Below are 25174 nucleotides of genomic sequence, written 5' to 3' on the forward strand. Positions count from 1 at the left end.
ATTTTAATGGACATGTAATGATTTTTCAATTCTTTTGATGAATTGATACCTTAAGAAAACTAACTTGTACAAAAATAGTTTGCTCATGTGGTCTCCTTTGGGTACTTGCAAAACTGTGTAACCTTTTATTAACCATTAGTACAAAAAGAGGTATAGACTAAGTAATTCTTTCACACTGCTGAATTGGTATTGGAACATTGCAATAGATGCATTGCAGTGGGTTCACACCTGAGCTCAACAGGGACCCACTCAATTTTTCTTTTTTGTTTTTGTTACCTGATCTCCATAACCCTTGTCTCCCTATGGTCCAAACATCTAACTACTCAAACCTGGGATATATTTGGCAATTCCACCTCCACTCTTCTTGGAAACATAGCTCCAGTGACTATAGGCCTCCAATTGTTCATTTTTTTTCCTCCTAAGTCAAACCCTTCATCCAGAAATTAATTTAGTGAAGATTTTGTAAACATTCAATGTAAAGATGTCCCTCAAAAAAAAAAGATCAAAGCAGTCTGTGGAGTATTCCAGCTATGTTCTTTTCAAAGATTGATCAAATGGAGGAGCGAGGAAAAACCTGAAGTTCTTCATAGGAAGTATGTAGAAGGTGCAAAATGGTGGAAGAAGCAGATCCCATTTGGCCTAATTGGTCATCACAGAGCTGGAGTGTAAGCGCATTATCTCCAACTGGCGAAGAGAAGAAAAATGTGAACAACAGATTGTGCAGCAGCTTTCCTTAACACCTGCATAATCAGTTTGATCTTTTCCAATGCCTGTCACAGACCAAATAATTCCTTCACTCTTATTCTGATTAGAAAATCTTTATTTGTTATCTGTCACCACTGCAAGCTGCTTCTCATACATTGTGTCTTCACAGTGGAGCTTCTTTATGCTGTATTTTTGTCATGGCTTTTGGGGAAATAAAGGATATTTTCAGCTGCCATTGTTTCTGAATGATCCTTCATGTTAATTTTAACCTGTTAACAGGAAGAATCATTCAGAAACAACAGCAGCAGAAGTAATATACTTAGTGTTATTAAACTGGAACTTAATGACCTATCACAAAAGATGAGCAAATTATATGCTTTGTGATATGGTTCACGTAACTTAAATCCAGGCTGGAAAAGTTTTCACCCCTTTTCCTTCTCCAGCCTCTCAAAGCTTCCAACTTAAAAGGGTGAGTAAGCTGAGCTCAGGATTCCAGCATCTACATCCAGTCTTTTCAGGCAGTTGAATTTTGTCTTCTTTACTGGCAGTTACATTTTTTTATCTTTCATTGCAATAAGAACCAAATTCAGTGTTTAATTTTGGAAATTTTGTTTGGCGAGTTTGAGATTTTCATAATGAAACTGTGTGGTTTAATGATTTTAATCTTAATTTCAGATTCAAAACCAGCTTTCTGGAGCCATCTTTCCTTTTCCATTTTATCCTGTTACTCCCCCCAAGTCCATCGCCATGGATTCAGGTTGGTTGATAAAATAGTGAGGAAATGTTAATTGCAATATTTGAAAAAATTCATTTTGATAATTGTGAGTGGGAAAGGTGCTTGTTTTGCTGTTTTTATTTTATTGTTGCTGGTACAGTGCCTATAAAAAGTATTTAGCCCCTTGGAAGTTTTCATGTTTTATTGTTGCACAATATTGAATCACAGTGGATTTAATTTGGCTTTTTGACACTGTTCAACAGAAAAAGACCCTTTTGTGTCAAAGTGAAAACAGATCTTTACAAAGTGATCTAAATAAATTACAAATATAAATCATAAAATAATCGATTGCATAGGTATTCATCCCCCTTTAATATGACGCACCAAATCATCACTGGTGCAGCCAATTAGTTTCAGAAGTCACGTAATTAGTTAAATGGAGATCACCTTTGTGCAGTTAAGGTGTTTAGACCAATTTGTTTTCACTTTGACACAAAAGCGTCTTTCCTGTTGATCAGTGTAAAAAAAAAAGCCAAATTAAATCCATTGTGATTCAATGTTGTAAAACACTAAAATATGAAAACTTTTAAGGGGGTATGAATACCTTTTATATGCACTGTAGGCAGTTCCCAGTACATCTTTGATGTGTAAGCTGCTAAAATATATGATCCATTCTTTTCATTGTATTTTTCCTTGTGCATGAAATAAATCTGAATCTCAATGTGAATTACAATTCTGTTAAATAATTTTGATTCTTGTAATTTAAAATAGACCATTCTGTAATGTAAACAATAATTACAGGAACTCGCCGTGGCAATCCAAGTGCAGCCACAGTGAGAGCTAGACTAGCATTGGAATGGTTGGGAGTTAAGGTAATTTCTGACATTAACCTTGTGATGCAAACTTCAATTTCATCCAAGGCATAAAGCTTGAGTAAGTGATATGGCCAGAGCTGGTTGTAGCGTGGGGATTCCTCTCAGAATCCAGCAGCATTCTATGCTATGGATGGCATGGGTAAAAAGAAATTGAGGGATTGCTCCTTAATTGGGAAAGAAGCATGTGGGGGGGATGTTGAGTAGGGGAGAGAGAGATTGAGTTATGGATGAATTTGAGTGGTAAAGGAGGTTTTAAGTTTGAGAGTGATGCCGTTTTTGGAGTTAGCTGGTAGTCAGAAGATCAAGGGTTGGGTGTTGGGGTTAAGATTGAAATTGAGTGATGGATAACCAGTAAATGAAAGTTATGCAGGACCTGCCAGTTAAGAGTTCAGCAATGTGCTGAAAATGCACTTAAATTTATAGGCAAAGGAAATGTTTTTTGATGCACTTGTTACATACCCCGTAACTGGGTGTCTTACCAGCAAAGATAGAAGTATCCGTTGGAGTCTGGTACTATTTTCAAAACAGTGTTTATTAGTAAAATATACAAATCAATATCAACAATGCAAATATACAGATAATACACGTTAGCAATACTAAACCTGAAAGTGTTGGTATAATAATAATCAATAATAAACAAGCTCTATCATTGTCTAGGGGATAATGAATTATCATGGGAAAGTATAAAGTTCAGTTCAGTTTATGTAGGCTGAGGTAGTTGTTGGTTCTTTTGTTGTAACCGTTGGAGGGAGGGAGAGAGAAAGAGAGAGAGAGGGCGAGCAAACAGTGACAGCTATAGTCAGTCAAACCTTCCTTTACCTTCTTGATCCATCGATGTGTTGTTGTGGCCATTCAGGTATGACCCCTCTCGCCTTTAGCTAGACCGTTCTTCTATGGTGGACTCGTCACCCAGGCAAGGGTAGACACACACACAAGCCCCCACCGGCCTCGCTATAAACACTGTGAGTTAAAATTGACCGATCCTTCGTTCGGTCTCCGATGCCCCATACCTTCTCGTGGGTTCCAACACTTAAGCAGTGCTCACTGGTGTGTCTCCTGGTGTGTCTGAGGGGTGTCTCCCCAGACCTCACTTTTATCCTTACTCATGGGGTCTCAGGTCTCAATCAGTTTTGAATGGCTTAGCCCATCAAACCAGCCCACTCCGGCTGTCCACTGAGGAAATTTAATGAACAGAATAGTACCAAGTAAACAGCCCTCTCTGGAGCCATAAGTCTTTCAGGAGTCATAATACGGTGGAACAACAAGTCTCTCTCTCCCGGTGTTATCTCTCCCTTATCTGAAGCAAATGTTCCAGTCCCAGTATGTTTTTCCCTTTGTCTCTCTTTCTCTCTCATTTGCGGCGTGGTAACAGTAACAGTTTGTGATTCTCCCAAGGGGGGGAAACATGGGCAACTCTGTACCCTTTCTGCCCATCAGAGTTGTTCATCCTTCGTAACACACTTTGGTTTAATTTTACTTTTTAACTGCAATTTTAGATGTCTTCCAAACCCAATATAAGAATCCTTCACCTTTTGAGTCCAACTATACTTCAGCATTGACAAAGTTAAGATTACTGGATTTAAAGGTTATGAAGGTCCTTCCTAAAGGTTATGAAGCAGTTAAATGTACACTTCCAATCAAAATATTTGGGAAATTTAAGATTTCAAATTGTAAAATAAATTATTTTTGGAATTATGTAGTTTTCTTTTTCCTTTAATAGCACCAAAACCTTTTGCTGATGTTAGTATCATCATTAGATCTGCAGGGCAGTCTGAAATATCTCGTTTCAGGTGAGTTTAAAAACATGAAATAAATCTTCTCAACCATTTTATGATATTTAATAAACAAAAATTGTCAAGCAAGCTATTGGTAGCATTATCCTATATGCCACATTCAATTTTTTTTTGCACTATATAATTTAGATCAGTTAAACTTTTTTCCAACAAAATGAAAAGTAGAACAGTGTACATTTTGGCATATACATATATTCCAGAGTGTATAAGAAGTGGGCTGGCTGCATTGGCAGTTGTCTTTAACAGAACATTCTGCGTTATGCTTCCAAGAGATTGGGTTGAATTGTGTGGAAAAAAATGCTGGGGCCTATTTGAGCAATTTTTATTTAAAAGCAATGAATAAAGCTAAAGAATCAAAAAGCCAACAAAAAATTGTTGCTAGAAATCTGAAATAGAAACAATGCTGGAAGTACTCAGCAGATCAGGTGTTTTGTGTGAGATGAAAGTTGATTTTTTTCAGGTCATGAAAGTTCATTGACTTGAAATATTAACTTGTGGTTCTTTCTTCATGGAAGCTGACCTGTTGAGTATTTAAAACAAAGTAAGTAGAATTATTTAAAATGGGGTATTATGAACATGGTTTCCTTTTGTTGCCAGAGAAATATTTTCAAAATTAATTTTAATATTTTGTGATTTTAAAATTAGTATGATTATTTCATGTCTTGCAAATTTAATATAATGAATAGCTAACATTAATATGTGCTTTAATCTTAAATAAAAACATGGAAAAATGTAGAAATAACTTTCATTGTGTGAATCAAGCAGGTCACTGGTGTTTTTCATGGACCAAAGATCAGTTTCAAGAAGTGTTGGGCTTTGAGGTCAAGGCACGTTGTGGTTTCATGGCACTCTGCTAAAACTGAAATTCAAAGTGAATATTTAATTTTTAAAATCTTCCCAGAAATAGTGAAATCACTGTTAAAGACAGAGTCAAATTTATTGTCTTGTACACAAGTGCATTAACTTACAGGGACAGTGAAAAACATGGCTGTGCTACTTGCCTGATAAAGTTCAGGTGGTGACTTAGAAGTTTATCCTTTATTTAATTCTTTTTTAACAAAGTATGCTTGCTACTTTCATCACCTATTGCTGAAACCCAGATGCTTAATAATTAAAAGTACGTAGTTGTTACAAAGATTTTTTTTCTGTATTGCACATTGTTACATACTAAATGATCTTTGCGCAATTCGCAATCTCTAATCTGTTTTCTAAGTATAGTTACTGCTGGCTAACTACTGTGTAATGAGGCTCCTTGGACTGAAAACTGATTTGTTTAGAGAAAGTGCTTGTGCCTCACATTTTCTTACATTATTGTGGAAGAATGGAACCTCTACAAAGTGATAGTTCTATGCCTATTTCAGCCAATTTCCCTTGTCAGCTTAACTTACAAATTCTAGTCCTTGGTCAAGGCTTAAACCCTTAGCCTTTTAATCGCCCAGTAGCACTCACTTCTACAGTGATGAAATGCTTTGAGAGATTAGTCATGACTAGACTTAACTCCTGCCTCAGCAAGGACCGGAACCCACTGCCATTTGCCTATAACTACAATAGGTCAACGGCAGACATAATCTAAATCTCTCTTCACACGGCCTTAGACCACTTAGACAATACAAACACCTATGTCAGGATGATGTTCATTGACTGTAGCTTAGTATTTAACATCATCATTCCCACAATCCTGATTGAGAAGTTACAGAACCTGGGCCTCTGTACCTCCCTCTGTAATTGGATCCTCAGCTTCCTAACCAGAAGACCACAATCTGTGCGGATTGGTGATATCTCCTCCTCACTGATGGTCAACATTGATGCACCTCGGGGTGTGTGCTCAGCCCACTGCTCTACTCTCTCTATATGCATGACTGTGTGGCTAGGCATAGCTCAGATACCATTTATGAATTTGCTGGTGGTACAACCGTTGTTAGTAAAATCTCAGATGGAAACGCGAGGGCATACAGGAGTGAGATGTACCAGTTAGTGGAGTGGTGTCGCAGCAACCACCTTGCACGCAACATCAATAAGACAAACAAGCTGATTGTGGACTTCAGGAACGTTAAGACGGAACACGTACCAATCCTCATAGAGGGATCGGAAGTGGAGAGAGTGAGCAGTTTCAAGTTTCTGAGTGTCAAGATCTCTGAGGATCTAACCTGGTCCCAACATATCAATGAAGTATAAAGAAGGCAAGACTGCAGCTATACTTCATTCAGAGTCTGAAGAGATTTGGTATGTGAACAAATATACTCAAAAACTTCTATAGATGTACAGTGGAGAGCATTCTGATGGGCTGTATCACTGTCTGGTATGGGGAAGGGAGGCTACTGCACAGGACCAAAAGAAGCTGCAGAGGGTCGTGAGTTTAGTCAGCTCCATCTTAGATTCTAGCCTACAAGGTACCCAGGACATTTTCAAGGAGCAGTGTCTCAGAAAGGAAGCATCCATTATTAAGGACCCCAACACCCAGGGCATGCCCATTTCTCCCTGTTACTATCAGATAGGAGGTACAGAAGCCTGAAGGCACACACTCAGCAATTCAGGAACAGCTTCTTTCACTCTGCCATACGATTCCTAAATGGATATTGATCTCACGAGCACTACCTCACTCTTTTAATATATATTATTTCTGTTTTTACACGATTTTTAATCTATTCATTATACGTGTGCTGTAACTTATTAATTATTTTTATTCTTTCTTCTATATTCCATATAGCAATGAACTGCTGCTGCTAAGTTAACAAATTTCTTGACACATGCCAGTGATAAACGATTCTGATTTGATTAAGAGTATATGAGCAAGTCTTGTATTCATAAGAATGTTTCCTTTTGATAGTTTTAATTTTCCATTTAGCTCTTCTCTCAGTACTATGATAAAATCCTTTTTTCCCTAATATCAAGCAGACAACATACGAAAAGTATACATATGGGGAATGAAGACTGGAAATGAATGAAATCTGCATTATAAGAAAAATGTAACAGGAATAGATGTTTTCAGCAATTGAAGAGAGCTGTTGAAGAGAAATAGTAAAAGGGTTCACTGACCAGAGTACCAGACAGATGTAATGGTGTTGATCGTCAGTGAGGAAGAAAGATTATTTCATTTCCGCACTGACTGTGGTCTCCTGATAAGAAGGTCAAGAGTCCAGTTGCAGAGGGAGGTACAGAGGCCCAGGTTTTAAAGCTTATTAATTAGTACTGAGAGAATGATAGCGTTAAATGCTGAGCTGTACTCAATAAACAGCAGCCTGACATAGTTATTGCTGATATCCAGGTCCAAGGCTGAGTGGAGGCTCAGTGAGATTGCATCTGCTGTAGACCTATTGTGGTGGTAGGCAAATTGCAATGGGTCCAGGTTATTGTTTGAACAGGAGTTAATTCTAGCCATGAGCAACCTCTCAAAGCACTTCATCACAGTGGATGTGAGTGCTACTGGGTGTTAGTCGTTGAGGCTTCTTACCTTGCTTTTCTTGAGCACCGGTATGATTAATACCCTTTTGAAGCAGGTGGAAATCTCTAACTGCAGCAGTTCATGAAGATGTACAGTCGGCCTCTTTATCCGCGGGTTCCGCATACGCGGATTCAACCAAATGTGAATCGGGAAAACCTGGAAGTGTTCTCTCCAGCACTTGTTGTTTGAGCATGTACAGACTTTTTTTCTTGTCATTATTCCCTAAACAGTGCAGTATAACAACTATTTACATTGCATTAGGTATTATAAGTAATCTAGAGATGTTTAAAGTATACAGGAGGATGTTACCACGGATCAGGATCCAGAAAAAAACTGAATTTCTCTTACTAAGTAAGTCAGAGCAGGTGCATCCAGTATTATTTAGCGTCAGTAAGTCAAATGTTTGTCTTAGTATATAGTACATATTTTACCTTTCTATGCATTTAAAACACTTAAGAAACGTATGTATTTCAATAATTAAACCACTGTGTTGCTGAGTAATAATTGTAACTTTCATTGGGGAATGGACTTTCTCATTTTATCCTTTAAAATTGTTCGGATCGTTGACCGATTGTAGCCTAATGCTTTTCCAGTGACCGATGGCGTTTCACCTCTTTCTGATCGCTTTATTATTTCCACTTTATTTTCAATCGTGATCATGATTATTTTTGTGAACAGAAACACTGCGCATTCAGAGCCCCACCGGGTCCTAAAGCCAACCGCACTAAGACGGGTTAAATAAGGTCCGGGGCTCCGCTGGGTCCTAAAGTCCACCACACTGAGACAGGTTAAATAAGGGACTTGAGCATCCGTGTTTTTTAGTACCTGCAGGGGGTCCCGGAAACAATCCACCGCAGATAAGGAGGGCCGACTGTACTTGAACACAAGTCAGTTAGTTGGAATAGGTTTGTAGTGTCCTGCGAGGGTTCACCCTTCTGAAAAATGTTCTGACATCGCCCTCAGATACAGATATTACAGGGTCATCAGATGCTGCAGGGATTCACACTTGTATAAATTTTTATTTATACAATGGTAGGATTGGTTTTAACTAGTGATTAATTGTAATTCAATTTTCTTACTTTTTTACCTTTTTGAAACAGATATTTTGTAGTGTTAATTCAAGAAATGGATCTAAAGCTGGATCTTGGTTTTCTTTATGCCCTCATGGAACTCTTCACCCAATCAACAGATACAGTTATTGCAGAACAACAGGTAAAATGACAGCATATGTAATCTCTAAACTAAGAATAAAACAGATGGAATAATTAATAATTCACTTTCATGTCCTTTTTACTTTTCCTGCAATATTCCTACAGATTAGTGGAGAATGAATTTCTGGAAAAGGAGTGAGGTGAACAGGCTGAGTCCACCTAACTCTCCTCAAAATGAATTATTTTTTGCTTTCTTGGACTATCTGGCTTCATCTGTCATCCATTCCCCATGCTCACCACTCTTCATGGAATCTGAACAGTTTGTTTTCTCTAACCAATTCAAACCTTGTACTTTGGTTAAAATGTGGACAACTTGTGCTATATTAGGGTAATTTTTCTGTCAAATAGAGAATGTATTAACTGGAATTCCCTCTTTAATGAACAATTTCAGAATCGGTAACCTTTTGTCACAGCTTAGATTGCTTAAGTCAGTTTGATTTTCCTTTCCATTACCTCCAATGCCTGGATATTTTAGTACAGATCACAACCAGATTTAAACATTATAATCTAACTATGATCTAGTTATCTTTTAATATTTAAGGTTACAAGGAGGTATTTAGAAATACTCACAGGTTTGTAATAAGTAGATTGCACAAAACTTCCTATTTGCAGATGTGTCACAGATTATGGAACACAGAATAAAGATGATTGGCAAAGCAAATAAAAATGACTTGGGAATGTAATTTGTGCAATGTAGTGCACTGCTATTGATAGTGCTGGAGAAAGAAGCTCTGTTTAAAATGTTGTCTTTTAATTCACTGGGTTCATTGAAAATACGGGCTAAACTAAATACTCTGCTCTTTGGGTGCTTGCACTCTGTAAACTGCTAGAATTATTCTGTTTGCATTAACCTTTTTTGTCCTTCTGATCTTCTTCTTGTTGAGTTTTCTGAGGCTAGTGAATTCAGGTAACAAAGTAGTAACTAAAATGGTGGCCTGCAGCTTCCTGTATAAGATTTCAGCCACCAAACCCCTGAGAGTATTCTGAGATCCTATATCTAGATTGCCACCCAAGGAGATAGATTTGGAAATTTTACAATTTCAACTGTTATTTACTTACTGTGGGTTGTTGGTATTACCACTGAGTGCATTAAGGTAATGGCGGTCAACTCCTAACATAATAAAATCCTATAGTTAAAAAAAAGACATTATTCAAAGATTAATTAACAAATAAAATAATTCAATTTTAATCTGTATCATCATAATTGAAACATGTTTGAATACTTTTATTTTATTAAGCTGGAGCTATTTAAAAAAGACCTTGAGTATGTTCAAACAGAACTGTTGACTGAATCTGCCAATGACACTTCACCTATCAGTCTATATGAATATTTCCATATTTCTCCTATCAAGGTAAGTATGTTTTAACTGCTTACTAGAAAATTAATATATATTTATGTGATGATATAGTTTTATAAATTAAAGTTTATTTTTGCGGAACATTGCTAATACTGGATTTTTATTTAAGTCTCTCAACGTAAAACTGATTTGGTATAGTAGATGGAACACTATTCCATGTTTATAATTGCTAAATTATACATATTTACTTGATCCATTTGCTACATGTTTATAATTGCTCTATTATGTTGGCGTTTTTTGTACTCGCAGATAATAGCAAAATTGAGGTTACTTTTACTCAGCTGACTTTGGTTACGTCATTTGGTACATATCTCAGAAAATCTTTTGTAGAAAAGGCTTTAAATCTAACTCATTGAGTCAACACAGATATAGAATAGGACTTGAACAAGGTCTTTAGCGTACTATGTTTGCACTGACCATCATTTCAGTCTAATTAATCCCATCTGCCTGCATGTGCTTTGCATCCATCTTTCCAATTTGTTTATGTTTATCTGAGCTATCCAGTTCAGTGATGTTCCTTGACATTCTATCCTATTGCCATCATTGAGGTACTCATTATCAGTATCCTGAGGGTTATCACTGAGCCTCATACACAGTTGGCATCAGAAAAAAGTCAAAGGGTGGGAATCCTGCAGTGAGTAATTCACCCCCTTACTCCCCAAAGCCTGTCTACCACCTATAAGCTTTAATTGGGGAATGTGATGCGACACTCACCACTTGCCTGGAAGAGGGCAGCTTCAACAACACTCCAGAAGTTTGACACCATACAGGACACTGCCATCCATTCACCACCAGTCATTCACTCCACAGGAGTAGCATTTTGTACCATCTGCACAAGAGATTCTACAGATGCTGGAAATCCAGAGCCAGACACAAAATTGCTGGAGGAACTCAGCAGATCAGGAAACAAATATGGAGGGGAATAAATATGTGGGCCGACACCCTTCATCAGGACTGGAAGGGGGCAGAAGCTGGAATAAGAAGGTGGGGGAGGGGAGGAGTACAAACTGGCAGGAATTAGATGAGACCAGGTAAGGAGAAAGATGGAAAAGGTAAAGGACTGAAGAAGAAGGGATCTGATTGGAGAAGGCAGTGGAGCATTGGAGAAAGGGAGTGGGAGAGAAATTAGGAGGTGATGGACAGGTGAGTAGATGAAAAGGGGTAAATGGGAAATGGAAAAAGAGAGAAGGGGGAGAAATTATCAGAAGTTGGGGAAATCGATGAGGTGTTGCTCCTCCATCCTGAGTTTGGGTTCATCATGGTGGTAGAGAGGGTCATAGACTGACAAGTCAGAATTGGAATGGGAAGTAGAATTAAAATGAATGGACACTAGGAAATGCTGCCTCTTACGGCAGACAGAGCGAAGGTGATTGACAAAACTTATACCACCTACAGATCGCATTACACCAACTCACCAAGATTCATTAGGCTGCACCTTCCAAACCCACCACCTACCGCTTCCAGCCAGAGGATGAGAGTAGACACATGAACATGAGGAGAATGAAAGGGTATGGATGATGACAGTTAGTATAACTTGGCATCAGTATTGGCACTTAATTTTAATTGGCATATAAGAAACTGTTAGATAAGCACATGCTTGATAGAAAAATGGAGAGCTGTGGAAGACAGATTGATCTTCGAGTAGTTTAAAAGTTCAGCACAACATTGTGGGCTAAAGGGCCTGTACTGCGCTGTAATGTTTATATTCTAAGTTCTATGTAAATGCCTCTTAAATGTTACGATGTATTTCCTTCTACCACTTGCATGTACTAGGCAACTATCCGCTCTGCGTTTTAAATACAATACTTGCTTTGCACTTCTCCCTTAAATTTCAGCTTCTCATATAATATCAATACCCTCTAGTATGACATTTCCACCCTGGGCAAATTGACTCTAACTACCTGTTCTATCCAACTCTTAATTTTATACAGTACACTTATAGTGATAGGCCCTCAACCTTCAACATTCTGATAAGCCTATTTGTGGTTATCCTTTTTTTTCTCCTTGCAGCTAATACACTTTCATCCAAGCAACATCCTGGTAAATTCTTCTGCCCCTCTGCTAAACTTCCACATCCTTTCTGTAATATGGCAGGGAGATCTACACACATTGTTCCAAATATGGTTTAAGTAGACAGAGCTGTAATATGACTTCCACAACTTTTATAGTCAATGTCTTGCCCGATGAACTGAGTGTAGGCTTAAGCATAAAGCATCCAGAGCCCATCGCCCCCAGAAATGGTTTCACTTTTTTTAATGTCTTCAATGAGAAGCATTTAAGAACAATTGAATAGATCTAACAATTTAAAAAAAGTTTAAAAAAACACATTAAGCTTTTATTAATGAATTGAAAACAAAGATGGAGAGAAATATAGTGAAACTTTTTAATTGTTAGCCAGCCCATTTTGATGGATGGGGACATAGTAGGCATTAAGCTGAGAGAGCAGATATGAAGTGTGTCTGTATGATGCTTTTGTATAGAGTTCCTGCATATTCTGTAGTTCATGCACTAAAGTCCACAACACACAAATAGATACACTAGATCAAACTAACAGTTGTCAATGGAATCACTGGGTAGTGTAAGCATAATTCAACCCATTCTCTCTTTCTCTCACTACAGATGCTATCTGCATGATATATTCATTTGTTATTTTATATGATTGTCCAGAAGTAGCTTTGATTATCACTGTTTTAATCTAATCTGTTTCTGTAGCTACATCTGAGTTTTTCTATCAGTTCGGGAAGTGAAGAAAGTAACAAGCAGCAAGAAACAGAATTGGTCCCGATCCAATCTCTGAATCTTTTGTTAAAAAGCATTGGAGCAACTCTCACTGATGTACAAGATGTTGTCTTCAAGTAGGTATAGTAATACTTTTACTTTATAAAGTTTAATACTTGCAAAAGCAGCTTACCTTATGCAGATTTATTTATGAAAGCAAGAAATTGTTTTAAACTAGGGTCTTTGAAAAATCCTTGCAAATTCAATGGATTATGAGATTATGCTGCAACTTTTAATGCTTAATCAACTAATCTAGGCATTGAAGGGTCATACAATTGGAATAGTGAGACCAGCTGAAATTGGTGGTAAAAGTTACTGTGGAGATGTGTTGCAGATGTCTTGTCATCTTTTCATGCTGACAATCCACACTGACCTTTACCACCAATTTCAACTAATCCCACTATTCCAATTGCATGATCCTTCAATATCACTATTTCAACATAGACCTTCCTTTTGTTCTCTGTTCTGTGCCCTATCATCTGCAATTTACAACTATAACTTTACGTAGCTTGAACTTCGCCTAGCTGTTTACACACAAATTTGTAAAATAAGGTCTTGCATCTGCTCGAAAATTTTTATTTTAAAATTGACATTTATCTGTCTTAAAAAATAGATGGTAATCAAGGGTCTGATGACAGAATGAAGTTGGTCAATAAACTGGCATAGAGAAAGCATTGAAAAAATAGTGGATCAATTGAAACTGGACAAGTAACAATAGCTTGGACCTTTTCACCTGTGTCCAAGCTCTCAAGAGAGTTTGATAATAAATGCATTAGTGATTATCTTTCAAAAGGAACACTGAAGGAAGTGTGGAGGGAAAACTATGTTGTGGAATAAGTGCTCACAGGTTTGGGTATGGTATATTAGCACACAAAAACAGGAATAGACCAATCATTTTCAGGGTAATATTCCATAACTACTTGCATGCCAATCCTGAGCCCTCAGCCTTAACATATATACTAATGGTTTAGGTGGAAAAGATGAGTGATATATCCAAGTTTGTTGATATGTAGCACATGGGATAGTCTGTTGTCATGATACTCAGTTTTTAAAAGAAAACATGCATGAATGATGTGAAAATGTCATTATGAAAGGTTAACCTTGATAAGACTATTTGTTTTTTAAATGTTGCTAATTTAGCAGATGCTCTTTTACTGAAATGCCAAACGTAAGTGTGCAAGTCACCCTCTTTTTTTTTGTAAAAATGTGGAGTACAAATATGAAAACATTTTGCTACTGCTGTTCAAGGCTTTGAGTACTTGGAATACAGCATACAGTTTTGAACTCCATGTCAAAGAACAGTTATACTTGGTGTCACGGTGTACATTCAATGCACTGATTCCTGGTATAAGGGTTCTGTGCTGTTCAACAGATAGACAAGATTGGACAAGACCTTTGAAATAGTTTCTAATTAAGATGTAGCAAGTTCTGTGATGTTTGACAAGGTAAATGTCAAATAAATTTTGTTTCAACTGGGCAATCCAGCAGATGGAGGGTTAGGATAAAATGTTAGCCATTTTGAACAGACGAGAAATTTCAAAATCAGTGTTTACTATCACTATTATATGATGTAAAATTTATTTTTGGGTGGCAGCTATGCAGTGCAAAGACATAAAATTACAGGCAGTCCTCGGGTTACGTGTGAGTTCCGTTCCTGAGTCCGTCTTTAAGTCGGATTTGTATGTAAGTCGGAACAAGTGCATCTGGTATTATTTAACGTCAGTTAGTCAAACGTTTATCTTAGTATATAGTATATATTTTACCTTTCTATGCATATAAAACACTTAGGAAACGTATGTATTCCAATAATTAAACCACTGCGTTGCTTAGTAATAATTGTAGCTTTCATTGGGGCAGGGCATTTCACATGCTCCATTATTCTCACTTTATCTGTTATCCTTTAAGATTGTTCTGATCGTTGACCGACTGTAGCCTGACACTTTTCCAATGACCGATGGCGTTCCACCTCTTTCCAAACGCTTTGTTATTTCCACTTTATTTTCAATCGCGATCACTTCCCGTCAATGGAGCAGAAACACTGCGGGCGGCAGGTCCTGACCTGCGCCGGCTCCCGAGGTCCACTGGGTCCTAAGGACCACAGCAATGAATTCCCCGGGTGCTAAACTGCACCGCACTGGGACAGGTTAAATGGGACAAGTGGGGGCTGTGCTGGGTTTGGGTATTTGATCCTCCACAATATTCCGAATGAGAATTTAAACTGGAGGTGGCAGTGTTTTTTTTTTACAAGGTCGAGTTGCGAGCTCTACATCAACCCGGCACGGATGATACGGGAGTCACTGGATCGTTAATCAACCCGGCACGGGAGCGGTCTGTCACTAAATCAAACTCAGGAACCTCCATTCTCTAGCCCGGTGCTGATCTGACTGCACCACCAGCTAACCGGAACGGGAGGGCGGGGTCAGGGTGAATCTTACTAAGAAAAATTTAAGCCAAATACAAAGTTAAACATTCAACACAGTGACAACGGCAACAACTTAAAATGGCGGACGGCGTCGCGATCCGACTTAAAATGGCAGATGGCGTCGCAATCTGGCTTAAAATGGCAGACGGCGTTCTCCTTCCTCAGTTCGTAAGTACGAGTTGTCCGTAAGTCGGACGTTCGTAACTCGGGGACTGCCTGTACTGTAAGTTGCAAAATAACTAGAAGGGGGAAGTTAATAATGGGGTAGTTCATGGTCTGCTCAAAAGTCTAATGGCAGAGGGGAATCTGCTTCTAAATCCTTGAGTGAGATCTTGTGACTCCAAGACCTTCTCCCTGATGGTAGTAGTGAGAAGAGGATATGTTGCTGTCGCCTTCAGGTACCATCTCTTGAAGATGTTCTCTGGTGGGAAGGAATGCTCTTGTAATGTACCTGGCTGATTCTACAACAGAACTTGCAATTCTGTGCATCGGAAACTCCATATCAGGCTGTGATACAACCAGTCTGAATGCTCTCCACCATGCAACTAAGAGTCCTTGGTGACATACCAAATTTCCTCAAACTTCTATGGAGTAGACCTACTGTTTGCTAAGAAGATTGTATGAATTTTGGAAAAAAATTTTTGTTGGAAGTCTATGAATTTTCAATTAATATATTTTAAATCATTATGTATAGATTTTTAGATGCAACAAAAATTAAAGGAATTTGAAGTACTGAATCAACTAAGATGAGTTGGTTGACTGTGTGCTAACTTAATTTATTGGACATAACTATTAAAATTCTCTATGAATTTTCAACATATAGAATACTTAGGAATTAAACCTAATTATAGACTAAGTCCATGATGGTTATTTTCTTGAGCTTGGTTGAAAAACAGTAAGAAGATTGGAGCAGGCTGTTGAGGAAGTACAGGTCAGATTGGATTAGTCTTTGGTGGACTTTACTCTGGGAAAAATTAGCCTCTTAAGTACACTTGAATCAAAATAGAGCTGGTAATATTTCAGTCTTTGGTTTAGACAAGAATACCCATGATTGATCTATTATAATAAATACAGGCATTCAATGTGATTATCAGCAAGCACAATCTTTCTCTATTTTCTGGAGTGTTTTTTTTCTCCTTTGCCAAGTGGTATCAATGGTGAAGTGGTCAGTGTTCATCTCAACACTGAAACTGAACTGAATTTCTTGAATATGTACAAATGATGTTAAATAAGGGAAAACCTTGAAAGCTGTTGATTGTAATTATCCTGCTTCTCCAAAAATTGTGATATTTTGCAATATTCGCAAGTGTAATCTTCTAACATCAGTGATCTGACAAAAGCTTCAGATATTCACAAACAGATCTCACTAAGAACCCCCAAAAATACTTTATTTTCATTTGTTAACATCAGCTATAATTACAAGCTGCAGTCTGATAATGCCTTTGATTTATTCTGCCTCATGTACTGCTTTCCCATTAAATACTGGGATCTGAGCTGTCAGGCACAGTGAATTGTCTTCCATCCCTGGCTCATCAGCCAGCCTCTAAGTTCTACACAGTACAGTTTGTTAGACTTTTTCTTACTTGCTTTCACTATTTGAGGCTAAGTATCTCAGGTTTTTAATTCTTCAAAGATATTTAAGAATAAATTATTTATTTGAAGAAATTGGGGAAAGTTCTGAACTTTCAACTCTCCATGCATTATGTTCCCTAATTTTAATGAGAAACTACCACAAAAAGAATGATTAGTTAAATAAATTTGATTATTTTAATTAAATGTATTTAATTAAAATGTTCTTACATAAACAATGCAGAGAGAATGTTTCATATGGTGGGGGAAATCTAAGACCAGAGGACACAACCTCAGAATGGAGGGCATCCTTTTAGATGAGGAGAAAATTCTTTCGCCAGAGTGGTGAATTTGCTGAATTCTTTGCTGCAGAGGGCTATGGAGGCCAAGTTATTGGGTATATTTATGGCAGAAGTTGATAGGTTCTTGATTAGTCAGGGCATGAAGGGATAGGGGAGAAGGCAAGAGACTGGAGCTGTGGGGGGAAGTGGGTCAGCCATGATGAAATGGTGGAGCAGACGTGATAGGCTAATTGGCCTAATTCTGCTCTTATATCTTATGGTCTTATGGTCTAAATTATGATGCTCTTTGCAGGCTTGCATGTCTTGAAATCCAGCATCAATTTTATACTACACAACAGCTTCAATGGGAGGTCATCCGACATTATTCTAAACAGGTGTGTTCTATATTTTATGTAATTTCTCATCTTTGTTTTGAGTAACCAATAATACTATTGCTCAACAAGTTCTTTTCCTCCATGAAAATGAAGTCTTTAAATTATTCTCTTCCCTCTCTCCAGGCAATCAAACAGTTATATGTCCTTGTTCTTGGACTTGATGTTTTGGGCAATCCTTTTGGGTTAATCAGAGATATATCAGAAGGAGTAGGAGCATTTTTCTATGAACCTTATCAGGTCAGATTGCAATTTCTTTCAAACAATTTAACATGTATTCTAAATATTGTATAGCACATACCGGTATATTCTTTGGCAGGAAGTTTAAATGGAAATAAATCCATCTACAAATATTACTGTTTTCAAATTCATTTATTAGTAATGACAGCTAATACAGTGGATTCTAGTTCATTGGGACACTCAAGTACAATTTGGCCCAATTAAGCAACTGTGCTAATTAGCTGCAGTTTCATGGACATAGTTAAAAGGAATAAAAAAAACAAACTACCATTTAATTGAGTAACAAATTATTAATTAAATAAAATACAGAACAAATTAGAACACTCCCAATGATTCTACAGTACTTATAAAACTGTGTATTGGTTCCTAATAGTTATCAATGGGGGAATTCATCTACTGTGTTCTTTTGACTATAAATCAACTATCATCTTCTCAAAACTAATTTTCAAGACCTTGACCTCAATGCATCCTTGTGAAATTGGATCCTCGATTTCCTCACTGGCAGACCCCAGTCTTTTCAGATTGGCAACAACATCTCCTCCATAATCAACAGCAGCACAGATATACCATAAGACTGTGTGCCTAGCCCCTTGCTCTACTCACTTTGCACTTATGACTGTGTGGCTAAGCAAATCCAATGCCATATTTAAGCTTGCTGACAACACCACTGTCATTGGCCGAATCGAAGATGGTGACGAGTCAGTATATAGGAGGGAAATTGAAAATCTGGCTGAGTGGTACCACAACAACCTCTTACTCAAAGTCAGCAAATCCAAAGAACTGACTATTGACTTCAGGAGGAGGAAACTGGAGGTCCATGAACCGGTTCTTTTCATGGAATAAGACATGGAGAGGGACAACAACTTTAAATTTCTCGATGTTATAATTTCAAAGGGCCTGTCGTGAATCTAAAATGTAAGTGCAATTATGATGAAAGCACAGCAGCACCACTACTGTTTTGGAATTTTGCAACGATTTAGCAAGACATCTAAAACTTGGTGAACTTCTATTATTATTATTTCTTTTGTATTTGCACTTTTTGTTGTCTTTTGCACACAGGATGAATGCCCAAATTCGTGCAGTCTTTCATTGGTTATTCTGATATAGATTTATTGAGTATGTCTGCAAGAAAATGAATCTCAGGGTTGTATATGGTGACATGTATGTACTTTGTTAATAAATTTACTTTGAACTTCAAAATGAACAAAATCAGCACAGACATCTAGTGCAGGTAATGGGCTGCTTTCATAAAATGCTTTGGACGATTGCATACTCCAAATCTGCATTTTCATTGTAACATTCAAGATGGTTATTGGTACCTTCAAATTCCTCACAGTTCCTAACTTGTTGAAATTGTGAAATTGTTCGATTTTTCACTCCCAGCTGTTTCTGGCATCTCCAAACCTGAATGCTTGAAACCGCAGTGCAAGTTTTCTTACTTCTTATTTCTTGACAGTAGTCAGTGACAAAAATCACTGCTTTTTGAACACAAACACACGCAAGTGAGGATATTTAAAATGCTGATCACTCTAAGCATGATGTATTGTCTAATGGCCACACACGTGTGCGCAAAATATGATACTAGTTAGAAATTGCTCAGCAACAGTCACCTGCCCCAATTAATCAGGCATAGTGGCCTAAATAAACAAAGAGGATCCCGGCTGTTTTGTTCATTGAGTTGTCCCAAATAAATGGCTGCCCTGATTAACCAATGGCCCAATAAACTGGAATCCAATGTATTCATATTTTAAAATATTAGTGTTGTTTAACAGTAGGCTACTAATTTTTCAGTGACCTTCACTTTGCCTTAAGATGATCCAATATTCAAGCAAAATACTTGCATACTTTTGTAATGTGTTCTAATTTTTTGAGAAAAAGTTTTTTCAGAAATTTCATAAAATCATTTTTTTGACAAATTGGAAAATGTCAAAGCTGTAACAAGTATTATTGGCTATCAAAAATGGTACTCTTTTGGCTAAGTTTAAAAACAAAATGGACATTTGCAGACCCAGGCGATGATAAATGAGGAACAAGGAATTAAAATGCATTTTGATTTGTTTTGACTTGGCTTTGATTATTTGTACAGGTGGAGATACTAAGATGATTGATAACTAAGGGATGGTAATATGGCAGTTGTCTCTCTGGAGACAGTGGGTGTTCTGTGCCCATCACCCACAATGAAACATTGTTGGCATTTCAGCATTTATATATCATGCTTGCATGCTATTTTCCTGGCTCATTGCAATGTTTGTAGTGTGGAACAGCAGAGTAATACAGCTCTTGCAAACAGGAGAGGGGAAAGTAGATTTCTAAGTAGGAGATGTGTTATGACTTGAAGACCGGCTTGAAAGTTAATGTATGCAAGTGTCATCTGCTTTATAGTTCCAAGCAGTACAATTGAGGATTTGATGAGTTACTGCCATCTGATGATGTTGCTTTGATACTGGATGAGAATGAAGTTTAAGGTCAACAATGTGAAGGCAGTGACTGGGCTGTTTTGTGTTATAAACGATGTTTCTCATTCATTTAGTCAATGCTTATATTTTCCACTGACTGCTGAACTGATCCCAACCTGGTAGCTGCTCCTTGGAGCAGAACTTTGAACACATTCTTCTTCTGAGAAACTAACTGGCAATTGATTGCCAAGGTACATACATGGTAGGGTTTCCTGATTCCTATCAGTTCAAGAGATTTGCTTTGCTGATTAAAGGGTCGTTCTATCATGAGTGGCTTAAGAAATTAGATCTATATTCTTTGGCGTTTAGAAGAATATGGGCTGATCTTATTAAAACATGTAAAATCCACGGGACGGCATAGGGCAGATGGGATTGAGGTATATCCACTCGAGTTGTAAGGAGAGACTGGATAAGCTGGGGCCTTTTTCCCTTGGAGTGTAGGAAGCTAAGAGGTGACCTTGTAGAAGTTTATAAAATGATGATGGGCATTGATAAGGTGAATGGTCAATGGGAGCCTAAAACTAGAGTGTATAGATTTAAAGTGAGAATGGAAGGATATGAAGGAGACCTGAGTGATAATTTCGGTCACAGGGGGTCATGGGTATGTGAAAGCTGCCTCATATCACTTCAGGAAGTGATAAAGGCAGGTACAATTACAGTGCTAAATAGAAAATGTGCAGAGGGTATGTGATAAACAGAGATATAAATGGGACTAGCTCAGATAGACAATTTGGTCACTATGAATGAGTTGGGGTGAAGATTTTATTTCTGTGCAGTATAATTCTGACTGTGACACGGGTCTTACTGTAACTCATAGAACATAATTCAGGCCTTTAAGCTGGAACTTTTTAAGTCATCCTTTTTTTTTCCATAGGGAGCGATTCAAGGACCTGAAGAATTTGTGGAAGGAATGGCCTTGGGTGTAAAGGCTTTAGTTGGTGGTGCTGTTGGTATGTGAATGTAAATTGTCCAAGTCCTCAGAATGACTCTTTTGAAGATTTCCTTCTGGTTTTGAAAAATGTTTACATTGTTACATTATCCTTATTTGATGTGATTTTTATGTCACTCAAGTCTGACACCAACAGAGATGACTCTTGACTATGGACTTGATCCGAGATGCCCCTGACTCTGGCACCTGGGAGGCAACATACAATCTGAGAATCTCATTCTCGTCCACAGAACCACCTGTTTGTTCCTCTAACCATTGAATCCCTTATTGTTACAGCTCACCTAGTCTCACCCCCATTTCCTTCTGAAGAAATGACTGCTGTGACTTTCCTCTTCTAGATCAACTCCCTTCCCCAACAGTATCAAATGTGATATTCCTAGTGTTGAGGGAAAACAGCTACAGGGGTTCTCTACACTGGCTACCTATCCCCTTCCCCACACCTGACGGTCACTCAGTTGCCTGAGTCACGCAACTTGGATGTAACTACCTCCCTGTTTGTCCAGGTGTAGTCATTAGGGGCACTGGAGATCTCCCTGCCTTCCCATATTATACAAGAGGAGCATTCCAGTATCCTGCTTGTCATCTCCATGGCTCTAGCTGTGCAATAAGAAAGATTTAAACAAAAAAAGTTCTACCTATAGCCTTCACCAGTCCTCACTGAAGCCTCTTATGACCAAAGCCTGAACACCAGCCCATTCAGACAATGGCTGCTCCCAGAATGGCCTCTCTGCTTAAATCTAATTTTTCTTTATTGGCGTTTACTTAGTGCCTACTTAGAAACAATCCAACATCTCCTCGAGAACTGTGCTGTGCAGAATGTCCTCACTTCCCCCCCCCCACTCACTTCTTTTGAAATCCCTCTCCCACTATGCAATCCAAAGTCTCCTCAGGAACAGTGGCACCCAGAACTCTGTTAAGAAGGCATATGGTGTGTTGGTCTTCATTAGTTGCAGCTTAGTTCAGAAGCCGCAAGGTACCGTTGCACTATTAATGTTATTGGAGCATAGTTGTTAAATTAGTGAAGTAGCACGTAAGGGAAATGAAACAACTAATATTTCAGGTCTGGGACCATTGTTCAGGATTGCATAAAGAAAAACATGTTAGTTTCTGCCAGTAATGACCATATATAAAATTATGATGGGTATAGATAGAGTGAATACAAGCAGGCTTTTTCCACTGAGGCTATGGGAGAAAAAAAAAGAGGACATGGGTTAAAGGTGAAGGGGGAAAAGTTTAAAGGGAACATTGGGTGGGGGCTTCTTCACACAGAGAGTGGTGGGAGTGTGGAATGAACTGCCAGATGAAGTGGTAAATGCGGGCTCACTTCTAACATTTAAGAAAAATTTGGACAGGTGCACGGATGAGAGGTGTATGGAGGGATATGGTCCAGGTGCAGGTCAGAGGGACTAGACAGAAAAATGGTTTAGCACAGCCAAGAAGGGCCAAAAGGCCTGTTTCTGTGCTGTAATGTTCTGTGGCTCTATAGGAGAGCAATCAGGTAAACAAAGGTAATATCCCTGATGTGGTGAACCTAAATTGGTTAATGGGAACAGTTATAAACTTATTTGTCTTTGTAATATACTGTAGTAGCATGACTGAGGCCTGCTCGGTAGTCTAAACTATACAACTAGAATTGGAAAAACAACCAAAATGATGACAGGCAGAAAATGCGACATTTGAAAAACACTGACAGAAAGAGTCAGCCTGTGAAAAATGCTAAGTTTGATATTGACACTGGAATTGCTTAGATAAGGTGTTGTTCCACAAGCTTGCATTGGCCTTGTTGTTAACAGTGCAGGAGGCCACAAGCAAAAAGATCAGAGTGAAAGTGGAATATTAAAGTGGCAAGCAACAGTAAGCTTGGGATCATTCCTTCAGACTGGACATACCTGCTTCACAAAGCATTTACCCAATTTGCATTTTGCTTCTCCACTGCCAAAGGCATTGAATGCAACCAACTTCCTTGCAAAAAAAGGATATTACGGTAAATACCAATATTCCTAACAACATCCACTGTCCACGTGAATAGGATTAAAACAAACTTTTCCCACCACTTTATCAAAAGTAATTGCTTTAAAAAAATCTTTTATTTGTTAAGTTAGAGATCCATTTTTGGCTCTTGAGATTTAGAACCTTGGAACCTCAATTTGGAAACATTTGATTTCTTACATTTTGGTTTAATGGAAGATTTGCCTAAAGAGAGAAATTTCAAAAATATTGAAGAAGTTTTCTTATACTAATTTTAAATTCTCCCTGCAGGTGGTATTGCAGGTGCTGCATCTAGGATAACTGGTGCAATGGCAAAAGGTGTAGCTGCTATAACGATGGATGAAGAATACCAGCAGAGACGTAGAGAGGCCATGAATAAGCAGCCAAGTGGAATTAAAGAAGGAATTACACGTGGAGGAAAAGGCTTAGTATCGGTAACATTTGCTGAAATAATTTTTCTAACAGTGAATACCTAACCCGGGCAAAAGGCTGTTTATTCTCTCAAACTCAATTCTACAAGTCCATAAAGTAAAACTTTTCCTTGCCCCATATCCTTTCGTACTTCATTTTCAGATTTAAGACAATTCTTTTAAACCTCTTCTGCACTTTTAGTGTATTGGTCTTTAAGTATAATGCCCGGCTTTGACTTATATTATGTTTCAATTCCTGACACCCAAACCAGCAGGGATAGTTTGTCCTAATTTACCTGTTAGCTCCTTCAATTATTTCAAATTGTAATCAAGCTATTGCTAAATGTTTCCTATTCTAGGGAATACAGACTAGTTTGTACAATCTGCACTTGTAATTTCATTTTTTGGTTTAGATATATTCTTCTGAAAAATATGGAATGTGTACAAGGAAACAAATTATACCTATCCAAGTATGTAAAATAGGTAATTCACTCCCAAGTATATTAAAGCCTTTCAGTTAGATCAGGATTGATCTATATCTTTACTCCATTATTTTCTTGGTAACTTTAAATATAATATGTTACATAAAACCTGTCAATTTCCTTATTTTGGGGTGTAAATTTGTAGATTTGTTGCTAGGGTTTTGTAAATAATTACTTCTGTTATCATTCCTCAATCAGTAAGCTATGATTTTAGGGTTGACTCTATTCTTGTTCCATACTTGCCTTTCGAGTCAATTGTTTCTCTCTCTCTCTCTCTACCCATTAAAATCATTAATCACTTCATACATTCAGTTATATTTCCTACCCGCTTGATTATATAACTTCTCCACAGAAAGTACAAACCTTATCAATGTACCGTGTTCTCATATTTTAATGATTATTATTCTCGTGCATTAATCCTACAGTGACTATAATGCCATAATAAGCCCCCTACAACTGCAATGTGCAGATTTTAAGATTACTCTAAATGAAGTCTGACTACCATAAGTTTTGTTTTTATTTCAGCACTCTTGAAATAAAAGGTAATAAATAGTCCATTAGTTTAATTATTGTTCCGATCCATAAGTAGGTTTTCATTGTTTGGTTCCTTAAATATCTGTACTCTTTCATCAGTTTTAGTTTCTTTTCATTATAAATGTAGGGAAGTTGTCTCTTATGCCCCCTATACAACTTCATATGTTTTATTCACTCATTTAATGTTGGTGTTCCTTTCCAGCTTTCTTCTCCCATCTATACTGTATCTATACCATCAAATGAAGAACTTAATAAATTTGTTTGAAATACAATAGTTTGTTCTCCTCAACTCTTTCAGACAGTAAATTCCAGATTCCTGCTAATCTCAGGATATTGCTTTCCTCTAATTCTTCTGCCAATTGACTTAACTATATGTCCTTTAGTTGCCAATTTCTCCACCAAAATAAATGGGTTCATAATTTGATAACAAGCTATCCCTGTCCAGTGGTTCTCTACTTGTTCATATGATTCTCTGATAATATCCTCATAAATTATCTCTAAGTATCATGGTTATTTCTGTGATCTAGCTAGCTCTCACCTAACTTAATGTTAGTTGAAGATGGCTCCTCACCT

At 37.7% G+C, this 25174-nt stretch overlaps 1 protein-coding gene across 4 annotated transcripts in view; it reads left to right on the plus strand.

Annotated features, from left to right (window-relative positions):
• Nucleotides 1–25174, plus strand: part of vps13a (vacuolar protein sorting 13 homolog A) — a 345233-nt gene that overhangs the window by 264611 nt on the left and 55448 nt on the right. For 3 of the 4 annotated variants that reach the window (XM_073070330.1, XM_073070344.1, XM_073070338.1), the window contains exons 57-65: nt 1381–1462; nt 4016–4085; nt 8631–8742; nt 9980–10093; nt 12812–12954; nt 17463–17544; nt 17668–17781; nt 21112–21187; nt 23446–23609. In XM_073070330.1, coding sequence (XP_072926431.1) covers nt 1381–1462; nt 4016–4085; nt 8631–8742; nt 9980–10093; nt 12812–12954; nt 17463–17544; nt 17668–17781; nt 21112–21187; nt 23446–23609 — 957 coding nt within the window. Of the gene's footprint in view, nt 1–1380; nt 1463–4015; nt 4086–8630; nt 8743–9979; nt 10094–12811; nt 12959–17462; nt 17545–17667; nt 17782–21111; nt 21188–23445; nt 23610–25174 lie in introns of those variants that run through there. The other variant, XR_012101939.1, reaches the window with a different exon arrangement.

Source organism: Hemitrygon akajei, chromosome 2, assembly GCF_048418815.1.
Source record: "Hemitrygon akajei chromosome 2, sHemAka1.3, whole genome shotgun sequence".
Taxonomy (NCBI): domain Eukaryota; kingdom Metazoa; phylum Chordata; class Chondrichthyes; order Myliobatiformes; family Dasyatidae; genus Hemitrygon; species Hemitrygon akajei.